The sequence below is a fragment of the Saccharomyces mikatae genome, assembly GCF_947241705.1.
Source record: "Saccharomyces mikatae IFO 1815 strain IFO1815 genome assembly, chromosome: 12".
NCBI classification, from domain to species: domain Eukaryota; kingdom Fungi; phylum Ascomycota; class Saccharomycetes; order Saccharomycetales; family Saccharomycetaceae; genus Saccharomyces; species Saccharomyces mikatae.
In genome coordinates, this window is record NC_079267.1 from 1,064,852 (window position 1) to 1,081,921 (window position 17,070).

The 17,070-nt window shown below is 34.5% G+C and overlaps 5 protein-coding genes and 1 non-coding gene across 6 annotated transcripts; 3 read left to right on the forward strand and 3 right to left on the reverse strand.

Annotated features, from left to right (window-relative positions):
* Positions 1 to 343: 343 nt before the first annotated feature.
* On the reverse strand, positions 344 to 2,440 carry SST2 (GTPase-activating protein SST2; the record flags this gene model as incomplete). The annotated part of the gene is made up of 1 exon (XM_056224557.1): positions 344 to 2,440. The coding sequence occupies one exon, from the start codon at positions 2,438 to 2,440 to the stop codon at positions 344 to 346; it is 2,097 nt and encodes a 698-aa protein (XP_056078464.1).
* A 415-nt stretch (positions 2,441 to 2,855) lies between these two features.
* Positions 2,856 to 4,043, reverse strand: RIF2 (Rif2p; the record flags this gene model as incomplete). Its single annotated transcript, XM_056224558.1, has 1 exon — positions 2,856 to 4,043. The coding sequence occupies one exon, from the start codon at positions 4,041 to 4,043 to the stop codon at positions 2,856 to 2,858; it is 1,188 nt and encodes a 395-aa protein (XP_056078465.1).
* Positions 4,044 to 5,084: 1,041 nt separating this feature from the next.
* Positions 5,085 to 12,968, forward strand: FMP27 (Fmp27p; the record flags this gene model as incomplete). Its single annotated transcript, XM_056224559.1, has 1 exon — positions 5,085 to 12,968. The coding sequence occupies one exon, from the start codon at positions 5,085 to 5,087 to the stop codon at positions 12,966 to 12,968; it is 7,884 nt and encodes a 2,627-aa protein (XP_056078466.1).
* A 179-nt stretch (positions 12,969 to 13,147) lies between these two features.
* Smki_12.trna21I lies at positions 13,148 to 13,221 on the reverse strand. The gene has a single exon. It is a non-coding gene; the product is annotated as a tRNA-Ile (tRNA).
* Positions 13,222 to 14,904: 1,683 nt separating this feature from the next.
* PDP3 (Pdp3p) lies at positions 14,905 to 15,819 on the forward strand (the record flags this gene model as incomplete). The annotated part of the gene is made up of 1 exon (XM_056224560.1): positions 14,905 to 15,819. The coding sequence occupies one exon, from the start codon at positions 14,905 to 14,907 to the stop codon at positions 15,817 to 15,819; it is 915 nt and encodes a 304-aa protein (XP_056078467.1).
* Positions 15,820 to 16,337: 518 nt separating this feature from the next.
* Positions 16,338 to 16,952, forward strand: SMKI12G5010 (pyridoxal 5'-phosphate synthase; the record flags this gene model as incomplete). The annotated part of the gene is made up of 1 exon (XM_056224561.1): positions 16,338 to 16,952. One exon carries the CDS (start codon positions 16,338 to 16,340, stop codon positions 16,950 to 16,952), a length of 615 nt encoding a protein of 204 aa, XP_056078468.1.
* Between the last annotated feature and the right edge of the window lie 118 nt (positions 16,953 to 17,070).

The window sequence follows — 17,070 nt, forward strand, 5'->3', positions numbered from 1 at the left end:
AAGGCAAAGATTTTTGATGTATATGTTTAAATACTGTGCTCATCAAACGAGGTCAAAATGAGTCCTTGAAGAACACAAAATTCAGACCGGCATGTTATCATGAATATGCAATGAGGTAAATTCAATTTTTGCCTAATAAATATACTTAACTACAATATTACCAATGATTTCTTATTTAATCTTAATGCTGGTGGTTTCTATGAGTTTAGCAATTTACACTTTCACTTACTTTATACACATTTACAGTGCACAGGAGTATTGAGATCATATTATGTTGGAAAAGTGATACAAATAAAAGTCCCGCATTTGTAGTTAAAAAATGGCAAAAAATCTTTTCATTAAACTAGCATTTTTCTTGGATTTCTATTAAGGCGCTAGCATCTTTGTATACGTTTGACTTAGTAAACTTTTGAAAGGAATCGTTGTTCATGAGCTTATACATTTCATTACTGACGATCTCGAAAAGGGGGTATAATTTCCTAAGGACCTTCAAAGTTGCTGATAACGAGTCATCTGATTTGTTATTATTCTGGTGATTGTCATTACTATATTGCACAATCGTATGAGGATGTTCTACCGCTGCAGTTGTAGAATTTAATTCTACTAAAGTTAGTGGGGAAGGTTTGTATTCTCTTGATTGTTGTTTGAGTGTCTCCTTATGAAATAGACAGTCCTCATTTGACAAAGTGCTCGAAGGTTTTAGCATTATTTCAGAAAGTTCACCCAACGTGTTTTCATCGCTTGAACTCAATGAAGAAGTGTTTGACTTAGCAGAATCAAGCATTGGATCATCCAGGATAAAAGGAAACTGTTCCGATAGTGGGGAATGAGGATGTAACATAATATTGGAAATACTCTGACGCAAGTTATGATGAATATTTAATTGATAGGGCGACCCTATCATGATATAGGCCGAGTAAATATGGTATGCCATTTCAAGACACTCGTTGGCCTGTTTCATCAAAGCTGAATCAATTGTTCTTACAATATTATTTTTTGAAGCACCAATATTAGGTTTTTTGTTACCATGCTTAGAATCTATCAATTTCTTTAGAATTGTCATTTTTTTCAAGAACCTCTTGATTTCGATGAACACATCCAAATTTTCTACACAAAATTCCCTTTCTAAATGACGTCTGAATAAATATCTCATACCTGGATCATTTAGCACATAGTCCAGCCTATTTAGATTATTTGAAGAGATGAGTATGTCTTGAGGAAAACCTTCGTTTTCGTTAAGTGCCCTTTTTTCATCACGAACAGTTACATGCCCTGGCAGTGCGAAATCTAGGTCTATGATATTACCATTTGGTGCTCGGACATTGTTAATCTTACAACCTGTCCAGGAAACCAAATCCCAACCACGCTTAGACAGGGTGAAAAATGAGGATCTGCTGATTTGAAATTTTTTTTTATCAGTACGTGATGGTTGTAAAAGGACTGGAACAATCAGCCCCGTTTTCAGAAACAATGCTGCCAAGGAGACCGCTTCTTTAACATGCATAATATCGGTACAGTCCATTATCCACTGCCATATGGCCTTTGTTGTAAAAGTGTACTTAATTGTTATTTTTTTGGAAGTACCAAATGCTTTGTCTTCAAATAGCCGTATTCCTGTATTAGAAACATAATATTGCGTGTGTGACTCGGAATCTGGATTTGTAAAGAACCGGTGTGCTAAGGGCGAAACCCTTTCCAAGTCATTGACATCTATGTTTTTCATCTGAACTTGCCATCCTTGCTCTGGTTTAGGTTTTTCAAAGGTAAATGTATCATCATTATTGGTATATTCCAGTAATGAAGACAAACAAGGTAATGGATCATTAGCATTTGTTGGAGACCAAACATTGGGCTTAGAACCCATCATTTTGATGAAAAGAATATGGATCAGATAATCACTATGGATGATTGAATCCGTAACAGAGCTTCTCTCAAAAGTAAAAAGTTCCATAGAGTTAAACGAAGATAAAAGAACATCAGGAATTTTCTTCAGCCCAATATCCCTAACATACTTTTGTAAAACAGCGACCCCCTTAGGTGTGGGTTGGAAAAGAACTTTTTCCTTCGGCTCACTACGAGTCCTGTCTTGAGGTGTATGTAGCAGCTTAGAAGACATAAATAACGTAAGGAGATGCCGAGCTAAACTACGTTTAATGTTGTATGAAACATTAATGCAAGTTGTATTCATATCCACTTTGAGTTCTAATTGCCCCATTGCTTTGATAGCTTCTTGGTATGTGAAGGTAAATTCGAAATGTTTGATGAACGGTGTTAATAAGAACGATTTAGTATCACTATTGTGTTTCTTTTCTTTTAGATCCAAACATATGAGGAAGATGGAGTATACTGTCTTTAAATCATTCGTAAATATCAGTCCATTGGGTGTTCTGCTGAAATTTTTTGACGACAGTTCATGTAAAGTCTTGTTTGTATTTGCCATTTCCGAGCTTTTTTAATTATTGTTTTAAACTTCTATGTCACTTCAGATAGTCTGCAAAAAAATTAATGTGACGTACGAAAGTCATACTTTGCCAAGTTTAGGAACAATTGAAAGAGAAAAACGAAACCCAGATTATAATATAGTCTCTGGTATAAATATAAAAGGCTGCCCGAGGTTCTCTAAATGCATTAAAAACCAAAATTCAAGTTTTAATAAAATGATGCAGTGCTAAATTAACTGTTTCAAATTAGATACTATGAAACGTCTAACATCCAGACATCCCATACTCGTTGAAGATAATCCTTTAAAACTTTGCATGAACTATGGCGTCGGTATAAATGCCGTCAACATAGGTAAACGGAACAAACTCTCATGTGTTTCAAGTCTTCGGACCTTCCGGAGGATCTTGATTATTTTATATATCACGCACTTCTCGAGTTACCTTGTGTGGGAGGCGCTGGTTTCTCTTAAAGTTATAGGTCCGGTGTGGGTAGTTATTGATTGTCAACTTGTTAGTAATCCTGTACAATAAACCATCAAAGGTTGAACTTTGCACTAATATCTCAGTGTAAGCATTAAACAAATAGGTAAAGGGATGCGGGAAGAATCTCAAAAATTCAAAAAATTTAGTCAAGTTTGATTGTTTATCATTTAACTGACGTGTAACGAACAAATTGTATAACTGCAGTAACTTATTTCCGGGGTCAAAGGTGAATTTTATCATTTTTCTCAAATGTTCTTGTACTCGGGTACATGTTAGTGTCGGCATTTCAAATACACTGAGCTCTGTGTTGAGTCCTTTTCTAAAAGTTTCCGATAACAGAGATGAAATACTAATGTTATCTGAATAAACTAAAAACTTGAACGCAATTTCATTTTTTTTCTCAAGGAAAGATAAAACTTCAACTAATTCCGTAAGCCTCGAAGGAATTATTACTGTTGAAGGAGATAATTCATCTAATTGTTCCAGTTTAAAGTAAACAATGTGGTTGATACCCATATCATGACCTATTTTCTTCATAACCATCATCATCAGATCAGACGTGCTATCTAAGGCGTTTTGATCGACTTCAGAATCGGAATTTATTTTATATTGAAAATTTTTTCTTGCTTTAGCGTGTTCTTTTATTTTGTTCAAGGGAAAGTCCTCTTTCGTTAAGTAGTCGTTCATTTCAATAATCACGACATTAGATTTGACTAATGTTAGTCTTTCAGAAACTTCACGATCGATGCCGCCATATTGATGTATATGTTGAACTTTATTGAAGAAAACAACATAATCCTTCATATTTACAAGCTCGTTGGTAAAAAAATTATTCATGCCCGGAACATAGCTTACTGAGGAGTAATTTTCGTTTAATTCCTGCAAAGCCATTGATTTGAAGTTTTGGTAAAAAGTGTAGTCTGCCTGCCCCTTCACTGGGTTTGGCTTAGAAACTTTTGAGCTGCCCGCGTTCTTTTTAATCGGAAGAAGATTCAAATTTTGCAGTATTGTAATGTTTCTTTGCTCCAGGTCATCATTTATGGCTCTTACGATCTTGTCACTGTCCACAACCTTTTCTGATTTCCTTATAGGTGCAAATTCAGAATCTACATGCTCCATCATCTATATGCCTTTGCACTTTCCGTATTCTACGTCTTTATCTGTATATATATATATATGTATTGATTTAAATTGATCGGAGTTGATGATTAGAAAAGATTTATTATGTAAACAAATGCTAGCCTGGTATTTTTCCTGTGTAAAAAACATGTGGGAAAGTAGAATAATAACATTCAAGATATGTCAAGCCGGGTCGCCTTTTGTTATGATAACCTCGCTTACGATAACACTGTATGTAATCATTTATAGAAGTAATTAACCAAATCTCCCATTTAAGCAAAGGCAACTTTTTGTACGTAAAGAGACAAAGAAAAAATCATAAGCTCAATGTTCAAATTTACAAATAATAATCGATTACTTATTTTATATTTTATAACCCTCGGGGAAAATAAAAAAATAGTCAAGAAAAATAGCCGCTTTCATTTTTAATACCCTCGGTACAAGATAAGAAGGTTTTTAGGATATTTACTAGATTACTAGTCTTTCAGCTATTATCTACCGTAGCATAAGTTTTTGAAGTTTAATGGCATGCTACTACGACAGAACAAGCTAGCAAGCAAGCTTGTGTTGGGTATACTCTGAATTTAATGCTGTTAACGAAGCTCAAAAAATTCAAACAAGAAAGATTTGAAAAGTCAGAGCCACATTTGAGCACTTTAAATTGATGGAACTCTTCTGCAACTACCCAATTCGATCTGCTTGCGTTCTCTTCATTGTGGTTTGTAGTTCATGCTATAAACTACATCGACAATCAAAAATATCACACTGCACGTAGCAAGTATTTTACATCCTGCGGAAATAAAAACGGAAATAAGGGAGGCGTGAAAAAGGGTCTTCGTGGTGTTAAAGTTAAAACAATGAAGCCATTTAAAGCAATATAAAAATGTAAATCCCTTATAAAATGGTCTACCACATTTATGAGGCAGGAAACGGTGAATACAACTAAGGATAGTAAAAACAAACCGCTTTGAATTCAAATCAAAAAAAAAGATCATTATAGTGAAAACCCTTTGCATGGGTCCATACCATATTGTATAGATAATGTTTGGGATTAATATTTTTCTTTGCAAGTGGCTTATCTTTGCAGTAACTCTCTTATGGAGCTGTAAAATTTTAATAAGGAAAGTTTGGGGAGTAAACATAACATGGATTAATTTGTTTAAATTGGAAATTTGCGGTTTTTCCTTAGAAGACGGCTCAATCAAAATAAAATCCGTCCGTTTTGCTCTTCGTGAAAGAAAGCTTCTTATCAAGGGCCTGCGGATTGTTTCCAGCCAAACAATACATACTAATGATTTTAACGAAGAGTTACCAAATGATAAAGAAGGAGCACTCCCAGAGACCTCCAGAAACTTTGGTTACTTTTTCACTTCTAGGATTCCTTCGTTTATTCAGTATTGGCTCAATGGTATCGCCATCATCCTAGAAGATACAGAAATAGTTAACAATGATATCACGATTGAGAAATTTGGGTTTTTTGTTTCGATCAACAAATCTAAAAGAGCTAAGTCATTGAGGTTTGACTCCTTTTTAAGAAAACTTCTTTGGAATGATCAAATTATCATCGCTGATGCTATTTTTATAGTGAATACAAATCTACTAATTGGTGATATTTTGAATTCCTTGAAGGACGATCTTCAATTTGACCTAGACTTAAAACTGGGGGACTTGAATGTGCCTATGAACTTACTGAATCTATTTCTCAACAAGGAGAACATCGATATAATGTCCAATAAGAAACTTTTGCAAAGAGTAATGGATACCACAAAGGCTAACCAAGAACTACAGGATAAAGATATTGCTAAAATGAAATGCACACTCATACATACAATGGGGAAATTTGTAGACCGGATAAAGCCCTTAAAAGAATTGAATATCACCGTTGATAAACTTCAAATCAAGGATTTTCCCCTAACTAATCACCCAGAACTAATTGGAATGAACAAGTACGTCAGTTATAATATTTTGGTTTCCAATATAAACTTCAATACAATTAGGTTTAGAAATGAGATGCCAGGTTATACATTAATTTTTGAGGAGCGCGATTCTCCATTCAAGTTCAGCATTATTATGGCAAGGTTTAATATATACTTGAATTTAAATCGAAAGCATCAAAAATACACCAAGCAGTTGAAAATAATTGAAATTCCAAATGTTTCGATTTTTGGTGAAACTAATTTGTTCTCTCAGAAATTTCATTACTCTGATAATTTAGAGGCAATGAAACTCGAGAACGCTATCTTCAACATTAAGGGAAATATATCTTCGTTAACTATTGACATGGATCCAGTCAATATTTCATTCATCAAATGCTTCCTCTCAAATATCAAAGTTTTCACATCCTCCTGCCCTAAAAACAAAGTATTAAAAGAAAATTCGCACGTAAAATTCTTGACAAGACGAAGAGTTTTGTTTGACTATTTCAAGTGCTTTTTACCCTTAATTAATATGAAATTCACGCTAGATGATCCTAAGTTTGTTATTAATGATAAGGATAATTTAATCATAGGCAGGTTTTCCGTCTTTATGATAAGTCACCGCTCTAAAAGGTATACTTTGGGTAACCATCTTATGGAAGAGAAACAACGAACAGAACAAATTTTTTATGAAAGTGATTGGAATGTTGAATTGCTAGATATGAAATTACAACACATTATAAAGCATCAAAAATATGACCATACAATACTGAGAGTAGATAGTATCGCCATAGAAGAAAATCTTCACCTTTTACCAGATATCTTATGTTCTGCAGATGTTGATATCGATACCTTAGTGTTAGACCTATCTGAACTACCAACAATGGTTATGTTAAGCGAATTAGTACATAATTTGGACAGTCAGCTGGCCAATGTGGAGGAAAACTATTTCAAAGAGTTTTATGAAAAATTTGCATCTAATCTACAAAATATGAAAGTTGAATGTTCTAATATGGCCAAATGTCTGAAACAGAAAGATATTTTACCCAGCGACTTTTTGTTCCAGCAACTACCTGATTTTTTTGATTATATTAAAATTAATATCAGAGATATATCATCCACCTTGGGTGCACGATCTGTTTTCATGCCAAGAGATGTTTTTTCTTCAGTTGATTCTCAAAGTTCAAAAGACTTAGTTGATGGAAAACTGAGAAAATACTGCAATACAGTTGAAAAATTTCAAATTGCTTTCTTTGGCGATAAAACACAGTGGCATAATAAAATTGGTTCGAACCATGCCGCTATGGTTAAATCTGGTCAGCTCAAAGGTTTTAATAAAGTCAGCGCACAAAATTATAACCACAAGCGTAGCATTGCGGATTTAGATGACATATCAAGTAGTGATGCAACAGAAGTAAGTCACATTTGGAGTATAAATTTACTAATAAACGATGTAACTACGTCGATTATTGGGGAAACATCTGAACTAAGTGAGATTTTGTCTACTAAAGCGGTTTCGAAAGTTTCTAATTTATCCATTAAATTATTCCCAGATTCAGAACCCTTTAGTAGCAATGAAAGTGATTCCAAGATAATTTTACAGATAAATCATTCAAGAGGAACATCAGTGATGTCACTTATGACCATTTTTTTGGCCGTCTCAGGGATACACACTCTAAACCAAATATTTGGACACTGTATTCATCAAAAGATGCGACAGTCTAGAACCAAACAGTATTTTATTGCACTGTCGGAATCGAAAAGAAAATCGTGTCTGAAAAGTATAAAGTGGGGCCAACTAAAAGAGTTAGTCGAAGTAAATTTTTCTTCGGAATATATGAGTCAGATAATTGTACTGCCTAACGGCCTGAGAACTAAGTTCGAACCGACTTCGACATTTATTAATATGAAAAATTTTAATGTAATTTCAATAACCGGTCAGTACTTCAGAATGATGGTTGAGTCTCCAACACAGCCAAATTTTTGGGAGAGAATGGCCTGTATTGATAGGTTCAAAGTGATGGTTAACATTGATTCATTAAAAAAACAAACGGAAAACCTACACTCTATAAAACATTGGGAAGAATCACAACCGGCCGTGACCTTAGAGAATGAGTCATGGCACTTTTCCATACCGCATCACTTCGAAATGTTTAAAATAATAGACAGTATTCCAACCTTATATAAAAGCGTTAAACAAATGTTACATTCGCTGCGAACCTCAAAGAGTGATTTGATAATTTTTCCTCATAAGGTGGAGACTCCTTTATCGCTGCCAAAGATTAAACTGAAATCTAAAAGGTGGTTATTTAGTATTTCTGATGACCCACTAGAGGCAGAATTGAATACTATTTTTCAGATCGCTCTACAAGAACAACGAGAGAGAATAGCCAAGATACAAGAATTTAATGAACACGTTTCTGACAGCTTGATCAAAGGTCAAAAAAATGTTAAAGAAGTGAAAGATGATTTTGAGACCATTGATAATGTGATATTAAAGCACCGTACAGGATTGTGGGCAAATAATGGAAAAAAAAATTTACGTAAATCTGCTACGGATTCCGAAATTCCTCTTACTGCGACACCTTTCAATATTGATAAAAAAGGTAACTTCCAGTCTCAACTACCCCAGTTTATTTCTCCTGAGATCGAGAACGCTTACAACACATTACTAGAGAATTTCTCTGACTCATGGATCAGAAGGGTGAAGGAATATAAAGTTAAAGAACGTCGTGAGTTTGAGAAAAACTTTTCTTTCCTATGGGGATTCATTGACTATAATAAACTACCAAAAGACATCAACAAAAAAGTTCTGCCTTTCTCAACAAATCCTTTCTTGATGAATCTCATTATTGAGAATATTGATATCGATATGGTAAAACCTTTCTGTGGTATAAAGAATATCCCAAGCTTTATCCATGATGTTGGAAAAGGCGTTCCGAAAAATACTGAATATTCAATTATGATACCGATGCATTTGGACGCTAAATTCAGTGAAGTAAGATGGCATTTGAGAGATTATCCCCTTCCTTTTGTTTGCATACCTCCACTAAGCTCTACACAAAGTAAGGAAACAATTGCTACAAGAATTTATGGTGATCTTATGATTACGGAGGATATGCTCCAATCCGAAAAGGAGCTGAGAACTCTATTTGTACCTTTGATTCCGTCAGTAACTGTTGAAAACACAGATAAATATTACTCCTTATTTGTACCAAGAACCATGACTAGCGCCAAAATATTTACAGACCTAAATTTTGAAATAAACTCTAAACATACAACACGAGTAACTTGGGGTGGTTCTTATCAACCAGCTATTCAACAAACCATGCAGTGTTTAGATAATTTTTCCAAACCGCCTTTAGATCCTTCTATTAAATTAGGATTTTGGGATAAAACAAGATACCTTTTCCACGGAAAGATCAACATAGTTTGGAAAGAGAAGGGAAAATTTGAAATTTCCCTGAAAGGCGCAAAAAGTCCATACATGCTTGGTGGTGAGTCAGCTGGGTTCATAGTTGGATTTGATGGTGATGTTAATTTGAGATGTAACGAGGGCAATGACCCAAAAAGATTCTTATCTTGTAGTGCAGACAAGATACACTTCAGCATTCCCAATTATTTCGCAAAACCACTGCTTGTATGGTCTAGACCTAGCACTAGTACAATGTTTATCCCAAACCAAGATGATACCAACTTGCAAAGGTATGCTTCATTTTACTATTTATTAAACACTACATCGAGTAAAAACGAAAAGGCAGACAAGGAAACAATGAGAAAATCGTTCATTGAGAAAACAGGAATTAAACTATCTGGGGGAATGACACTGGATATGGGTATCCTTTTTGAAAGGTTAGGGCCTAGTTTAAATGAAAGAACCTTTGAGTCGAAAAAACATTATTTGACTCGTCTATGCAATCCAATATATGTCCAAGACCGCTCAAAGCATGATTCATATACCGGCTTTCGAAGTGACTTTATTCATATGTCTTTCGGACTATCATCTAATTCGAACTCTGCATATAATGCCATGCAACTAAGTCCCAATGGATTCAAAGCATTCTTTATCTGGTGGAAATCTTTTTCAGGGAACTTTCCCGTTAGGAGAGGGCCCTTATTTGGTCTTCAGAGTATCAGCCCTAAATTCGGTGAACATCTATATACCATCTCTTATCATGCTGATGTCTCACCATTATTCATTAACTATATGTACCATAATGCTGATGCCAACCAAATTTTGCGCAAGAACTACCTAGAAACTGCAGAGTTCGTCGGTTTAAAGGCTAAATCCTCTCATTTTGTTATGGATCTGCACCAAAGGAAGGAAGTCTTGACGGAATATCAAGCCGGTTTGAATGTTAGAAGGAGAGTTATGAAATTGAAGTTCTTAGCTGGCGATGTTGTCTGCCAAGATGTAGATATTCGGACTGTGAGTGGGGAGTTCAGGAAATTAAACTATGTTGAAGAGAGAGAAGATTCCGAATATGATATTTTTGATAATGATATGTCGTGGCTTGATATAACAGATTTTCAGGATGCGTTTTTCATCAACCCTGAGAATTATCTTCCAAAGATCAAGATTATGCCGTTTGCTTTCTCTCCTCAGTTCGCCTATCAAAAGAGAGCTAGTTATGGCGACAAGTATCAGGTAGATCCTAAAACTTGCAAGCCAATAATGCCATTTGATAATCGTGTGTCCCATGAATGTACACTAGGTCATAATGTTTCTCTACGTACTGACTTGGTTGAGAAACGAGTTACGGTTTTGAAGAAGTTTCGAGAACGACTGAAGGAAGATATAGAAAAAAGTGGAACGACGGATTTTTCAGAAGAGAGTCTAAAAGAGTTACTCTCAAAAGCAAACTTCAGTGTAAAGAACACAGAATTACTACTTGAGGATTTTCAGAAAATATTTGAGCAACACGAAACCGAACAAACGGAGCACCCTTTCCATTTCGATTCTTTAAATCTTTTGAAAAGCACCAAAAGGACCATGAAACAATTTGAAAATAGGTTTTTCATTTTTAACGTACTGTTAAAATGGAATGAGGATGCAAGAAGTGCCATTTTCAAATTTCTCTACTATGCCAATCTGTCCAACGAATTTGCGTCCCTAGCAAGCGGTAAGGGTCTAAGAGAATTCGAGGATGCAATAAAACAAAGAGAAATGACTGAGGATACAACGAGCTTAGAAGCAATACCAGAAGGAGGGGGTAAAAAAAACATTGGTAAACAATTTAGTAGTTGCGATGACACAGAGTTCTCCACTGAAAATCTTTTGAAGATCTTTGAAAAGAACATAACACAATTATCTTGTGAAATCGAACACAAGATACATCACGAGTTTTTTGTTCAGTTTATAACTCCACAGATTCAGCTGACATCTCTTGAAAACCCTGAAGTTTGTGTCTTAGTTTCTTCGCCCTTTCTCATGTTGAAGACATTAGAGTTCGATGCAAATACAACTAGTAACACGTACATGAAAGATATATTTTTGAGAAGATATGGTATTTTATTTGAAAATGCTAACGCTTTTCTATTTAACAAGAAGGATTACAAAGAGTTCTTTGAACTCTACTTTGGCTCCAGCTCTTATGGCCAACATAAAGGAGAGCAGTGGCCACCATGGCTGGGTTTAGAATTAGGATTTGAGCCTTCTGCTTTAGCAAAGAAAGCAGTGGTTAAAAATATTTCTGTTCTATTGCATCATCAGAAGTTGTCACAATTTTCTGCAAGGTATGACTCTTTAAAAGATAAAATAGAAGACAATATATGTGGATACGTTCCTCAAATTAATGTAGAACTTAATTCCCAAGAGTATCTAACTTTTACAAAGATGGTCCTTAAATTGTTTCTGTATGTTGAACCCGAAGATGAAGAACTGAAAAAGTATATTGAAAAGCTGATAATTGGTTATGACATCTATGACACGGCTCAAACTAAGAAGTTAATACGTGATTTGCACAACAGCGAACAAATACTGGCTGTGGTTGAAAAGGAGCTCTTATTTAAAAGAGGTTTACTAGACGAAGTCAGCAAGCTTGACTTATCAAATATTCACAACGAACGGATGCATCAATTGTTAAGGTTATATATTCTAATGAAAATCTTTACTTCAAATGGGAACAATTACATCAATCGAACACTAGTGTGGAGTATCAAAGTTAATGAAACTATCTTACATTTACTAGAGGAGAATGACAAACCATTTTTGGACATTGCCGTTGCAAAGTTAAACTTTAACAGGGTACAATATGCAATGGGACTAAGAAAGAACATTGTAACTGTTAAAATGATGCAAATGTTCGATTTGGGGAAGAATATTAACTACCATTGTTTATTGGGGCCTTTGATACCCAGTGGAAGTAATACAGTTAATATGGTAAGTGAAGATCCATTGGTGCAAATAAGTTGGGATGTTGATAAACCTGTAGGTGGTATCAAAGTTATTAAGAATGTTGAGACTACATTGTCGGGGTTAACGGTGAAATTAGAAGAGGAAAGACTAAATAGGTTATTTGAATGGTTGTCATTAAAGGAGTTAATGTATGATGGGAATGGAAATGATGACGATGGAGCTTCCAGTATTTTTGATATGATATCATCTGAATCAGAAGAAGGAAAATTTGAGTTTTCAGAAGATATAAGTCCAGATTTTAATGAGATGCTGAAAAGATCAAGTGATTATATGATCGTTGAAGATATGAAATTGAACAGCTTCAAACTTTGCATCAGCTATAAGGGCAAAGGCAAGATGAGGTTGGCTAATGTGACTAACTTTGTGTTCAATTTCCCGACTTTAAGATTAGCCAACCAAACTTTGAGAGTTACGGATCTGTTGCTTGCCTTGAAGAAAGTGTTGATCAAAGTTCTGATAAAACATACTGGGAGGTTTATCGGTAATAAATTGAAAAGAAGTTCTAAAGAGGATAAAATGGCCGACGATACTGCACCACTGAAGCAACTTACAACCTATAATTCCTACACGGAGCCCGAAGAACTTCGTTAAAAAACATTCATAATAATATAAAATTTTCTATTGTATAGTATTTCTCATTCCGGGAAATGGAGTCTCTCATCTTCTAGCTTAGATTTGGCTACTAGAAAGTGTTGATTAAATCGATACTATATTGAATTCAATCAATCAATCCAAATCATTCCTATTAGTAAATGACTGCAGCTAAAAAATGGTCTCTAGCGGGATCGAACCGCTGATCCCCGCGTTATTAGCACGGTGCCTTAACCAACTGGGCCAAGAGACCAATTAAATTACGGTTTGATTGAACGTAACAGATTAGGAATCCATAAAAGGGAATCTGCAATTCTACACAATTCTATAAACATTATTATTGTTGGTGTTGGAATAAGTGATTACTACTATACACCTATTCGTATAAATTGGATTAAGTTATTGCAACTATACGTCTTCGTATAAATTGAAGTAGAAAAATTCTAATAATAGAATTTACTGCAGTAATGAGATAAAGATCTATTAATTGATCAGAACTTATTATATAAGAAGATGAGTTATCATCAAATTCTTATCATTAACACTCTGATTTATGTCTGAACCTTTTGGTTTAATATAACTAATCAGCGTGTGTTTTATATACCTCTCTTATATAGATTAAGAAGGAACGACTATTCTTAATTATTACAACTTACTAAACTACTAATTATCAACAGTTGGAATAAGTGATTACCACTATACATTTATTCATATAAATTGTTGTAGTTGATGACGAACATTCTTTAACATGATACTAATGATGTTGAGTAAATTAATACTAACATTCTTATGGTGATACCAATTTAAATGGAGTAGGGAAATTCTAATTATAGAATTTCCTGCACTAATAAGATAAAGATCTATTAATCGTCCAGAACTTAGTATATAAGAAGATGAGTTATCACTAAATTCTTATCATCAACACTCTGATTTATGCCTGAACCTTTTGGTTTAATATAACCAATCAGCGTGTGTTTTATATACCTCTCTTATATAGATTAAGAAGGAACGACTATTCTTAATTATTACAACTTACTAAACTACTAATTATCAACAATTATCATCGTTTTATATGTTGTTATTCATTTATCCTATTACATTATCAATCCTTGCGTTTCAGTTTCCACTAATTTAGATAAATATTTCTCATCATTTGCGTCATCTTCTAACACCGTATATGATAATATACTAGTAGTATGACTACTAGTTAGTAGATGATAGTTGACTTATATTACAACATGTATGAATGCAAAGAGCTCAAGAAAGTTATGCTCTTTCACAGTAATTTTTCGAAGAATACTACTAAGAAAAAGAAAAACCGTTGCATCTTACAGAATACGCAGCGAAATGAACTATTTGGAACATTTTTCAAACTTTAAATCCCCATTGGTCGCCTTGAATAATGATCTTCCTTGGGCTACCCTGTGATGGAGAGGGTCCAATGACTTTGCAGTGAGGGCATAGTATAAATGGCCGCATATTCTTTTCAGATCACATAATTTGATATAGCACAGAAAAGACACTACTTTTCCGTTTATTCATAGCATTATGATGTTCCTAATTGACCGTTATAAGAAACGTGTTCTGGCGGGTAATATTTTCTTTTGTTTTCTTTTTTTTTTTTTGATTTTCTAGAATGATGAATAGTAAATAAGCAAAAGTTGCTCTTGCTGCAGAAAACCCATCAAAGGGGCACAGGCATCAATAAACATTTCATCAAGCGCTGCAGAGAAATTTGGTCATATCTATTTTTCTCTCAGATTTGTGTGTTTGCATACTTTTGAGCTGATTACTTATAAGCTTTTATTGAAAATTTCCCAAGCAATCCATTAGGACCTACAGTCATTCTTTGCCCTCCCTGGCTTTTTTTTCCTTTGATTTTTTGACTTCTGTTTCTTTTGTGATATTAGCTATCCCTCGTTTGGTCTGCAAGTTTATGACAAAAGATATCAGAACGGGCGATTTAGTGTTATGCAAAGTTGGCTCGTTTCCACCTTGGCCAGCTGTAGTATTTCCACAACGATTGCTTCGAAACGATGTATATAGAAAGAGAAAATCCAATTGTGTTGCTGTTTGTTTTTTCAACGATCCAACTTATTACTGGGAGCAACCAAGCAGACTAAAAAATCTGGACCAGGATACCATTCGAAATTTTATTTCAGAACATGGTAAGAATGCAAATCAAAGGGAACTTGTTAATGCATACAAGGAAGCGAAAATTTTTGATGATTTCAACGTATTTTTGCAAGAAAAATTTGAGGAAGAAAACAGATTAAAGGATTTGAAGGCATTTGAGAGGAGTGAAGGTTGTAAAATCGTTGCTGGAGAAGATCCCTTTATAGGTCGAACAAAAGTAGTAAATAAGAAAAAGAAAGCTTCTACACCTCTTGAAGATGGTCCAGCCGATGCTTCACTGTCTAACGAGGAAGAAAAGAAACCGAACATCAAAGCGGCCAAAAAAAAGAGACCTACGGCTAATTCAGAAGTGAAATTAAACACTGTTAATAAGAAGAAAGTTAAACTAGACTATTCCAGAAGAATAGAGATTTCGCAACTATTTCGCCGTAGAATTCAAAGAAACCTAATTCAAAGGGAAACACCTCCAACTGAGGATGATATCAAAGAAACACATGAATTGTTGAATAGAATTTATGAGAACACTGATATCAAGAAAACTTTTTTTGATTTAGATGCCCTCCGTGAGAGTAAGTTACACAAGCTACTGAAAGCAATTGTTAATGATCCTAACTTAGGAGAATTTCACCCACTTTGTAAAGAAATCTTGTTATCCTGGGCAGACCTAATCTCGGAGCTGAAAAAAGAAAAATCCCAAAAACTACCCACACCCTGATCATGACCCTTATTGATTCGGTTTCAATAGGTCAGGATTTGAATAACCATATTCGTTTCATTTCACTTAGACATTATCTCATTGTCTTTTTTTGTTTGCTTTTTCTTTTTCACTGAATGTAATTAAGTTAAAGTAATAATCCCATTCAAAAAAAATTGTATTAGTAAATCATACGCGTAATTGTCAACAGGATATCATGTGGATCTATACAATGTATCAAAGTTGATATCGACGATCAGCATCGAGACAGATATCTGAGAGTGCACAGTTAGATACAGTCCAGTTAATTCCAACGTTAACACGCATCTAGATAGATACCTAAATATAAATAAATATTGTCTAGAAGTTTAAAATCGATATTCCTTCTTGAAATGAAGTATAGGAAATACGAGGTCCAGAGTGCGAAATTAGGGCTACAAGCGTTTGCTTTGAAAAATGTATAACTAATGCGTCAAAATTGTAGGATATTCACTAAAGGAAGGAAAACCTTGTGGAAATAGCCTACCAAAGACTTTGATATGAAACTTAAAGGGCAGATACCAAGGGACCTGTTACGTTTGATAAGAAGCTCCAAATATGTTCATGTAGCGACATGCTCATTGGATTATATACCATCAGTTTCATTAATGCATTATATTTTCGTTTCATCCACAGAGAGCTTCCACAAGCATGAGCACAATAATAGTACTGATAATAATGACTATATTATATTCACAGTGTTCGAAAAGTCTGTAACTTATAGTAATGTTGCAGGCAATCCAAACGTTGCATTATTATTCCACGATTGGATCACTGCTAAAAATTTGACTCTTCGAAAAAAAAGTGTACATGAGGACGGTTGTCCATCTTTTCAGTCAGAATCTACAAAATTAAATGATTTTTTGCGAGATTTGAATCAGAGTGAATTGAATCAGGTGAGCGCTACCGTTAATGGTATTGCCGATATTGTCAATCCAGAAAGTGAAGAATCTACGTATTATAGGCGGTTATTGCTAACAGCGAATCCAGACGCAGATATTTTCATACTAGGAGAAGATACAGCCATAATAAAGGTTAGGATTCAAAAAATCAAAGTCTCTGATATGAAAAATAATACTTCTATTTATGGTCAAACAATGACGCAACCGGTTTAACGGATATATGTGAAAAGTATGTGTACTTTAACAAGTATATAAAACATCTATAGGAACAACAGTGGGCATTACCCCCAAGCCCGGCGCACATGCGTCAAGGAAACTTTGATTTCATAGA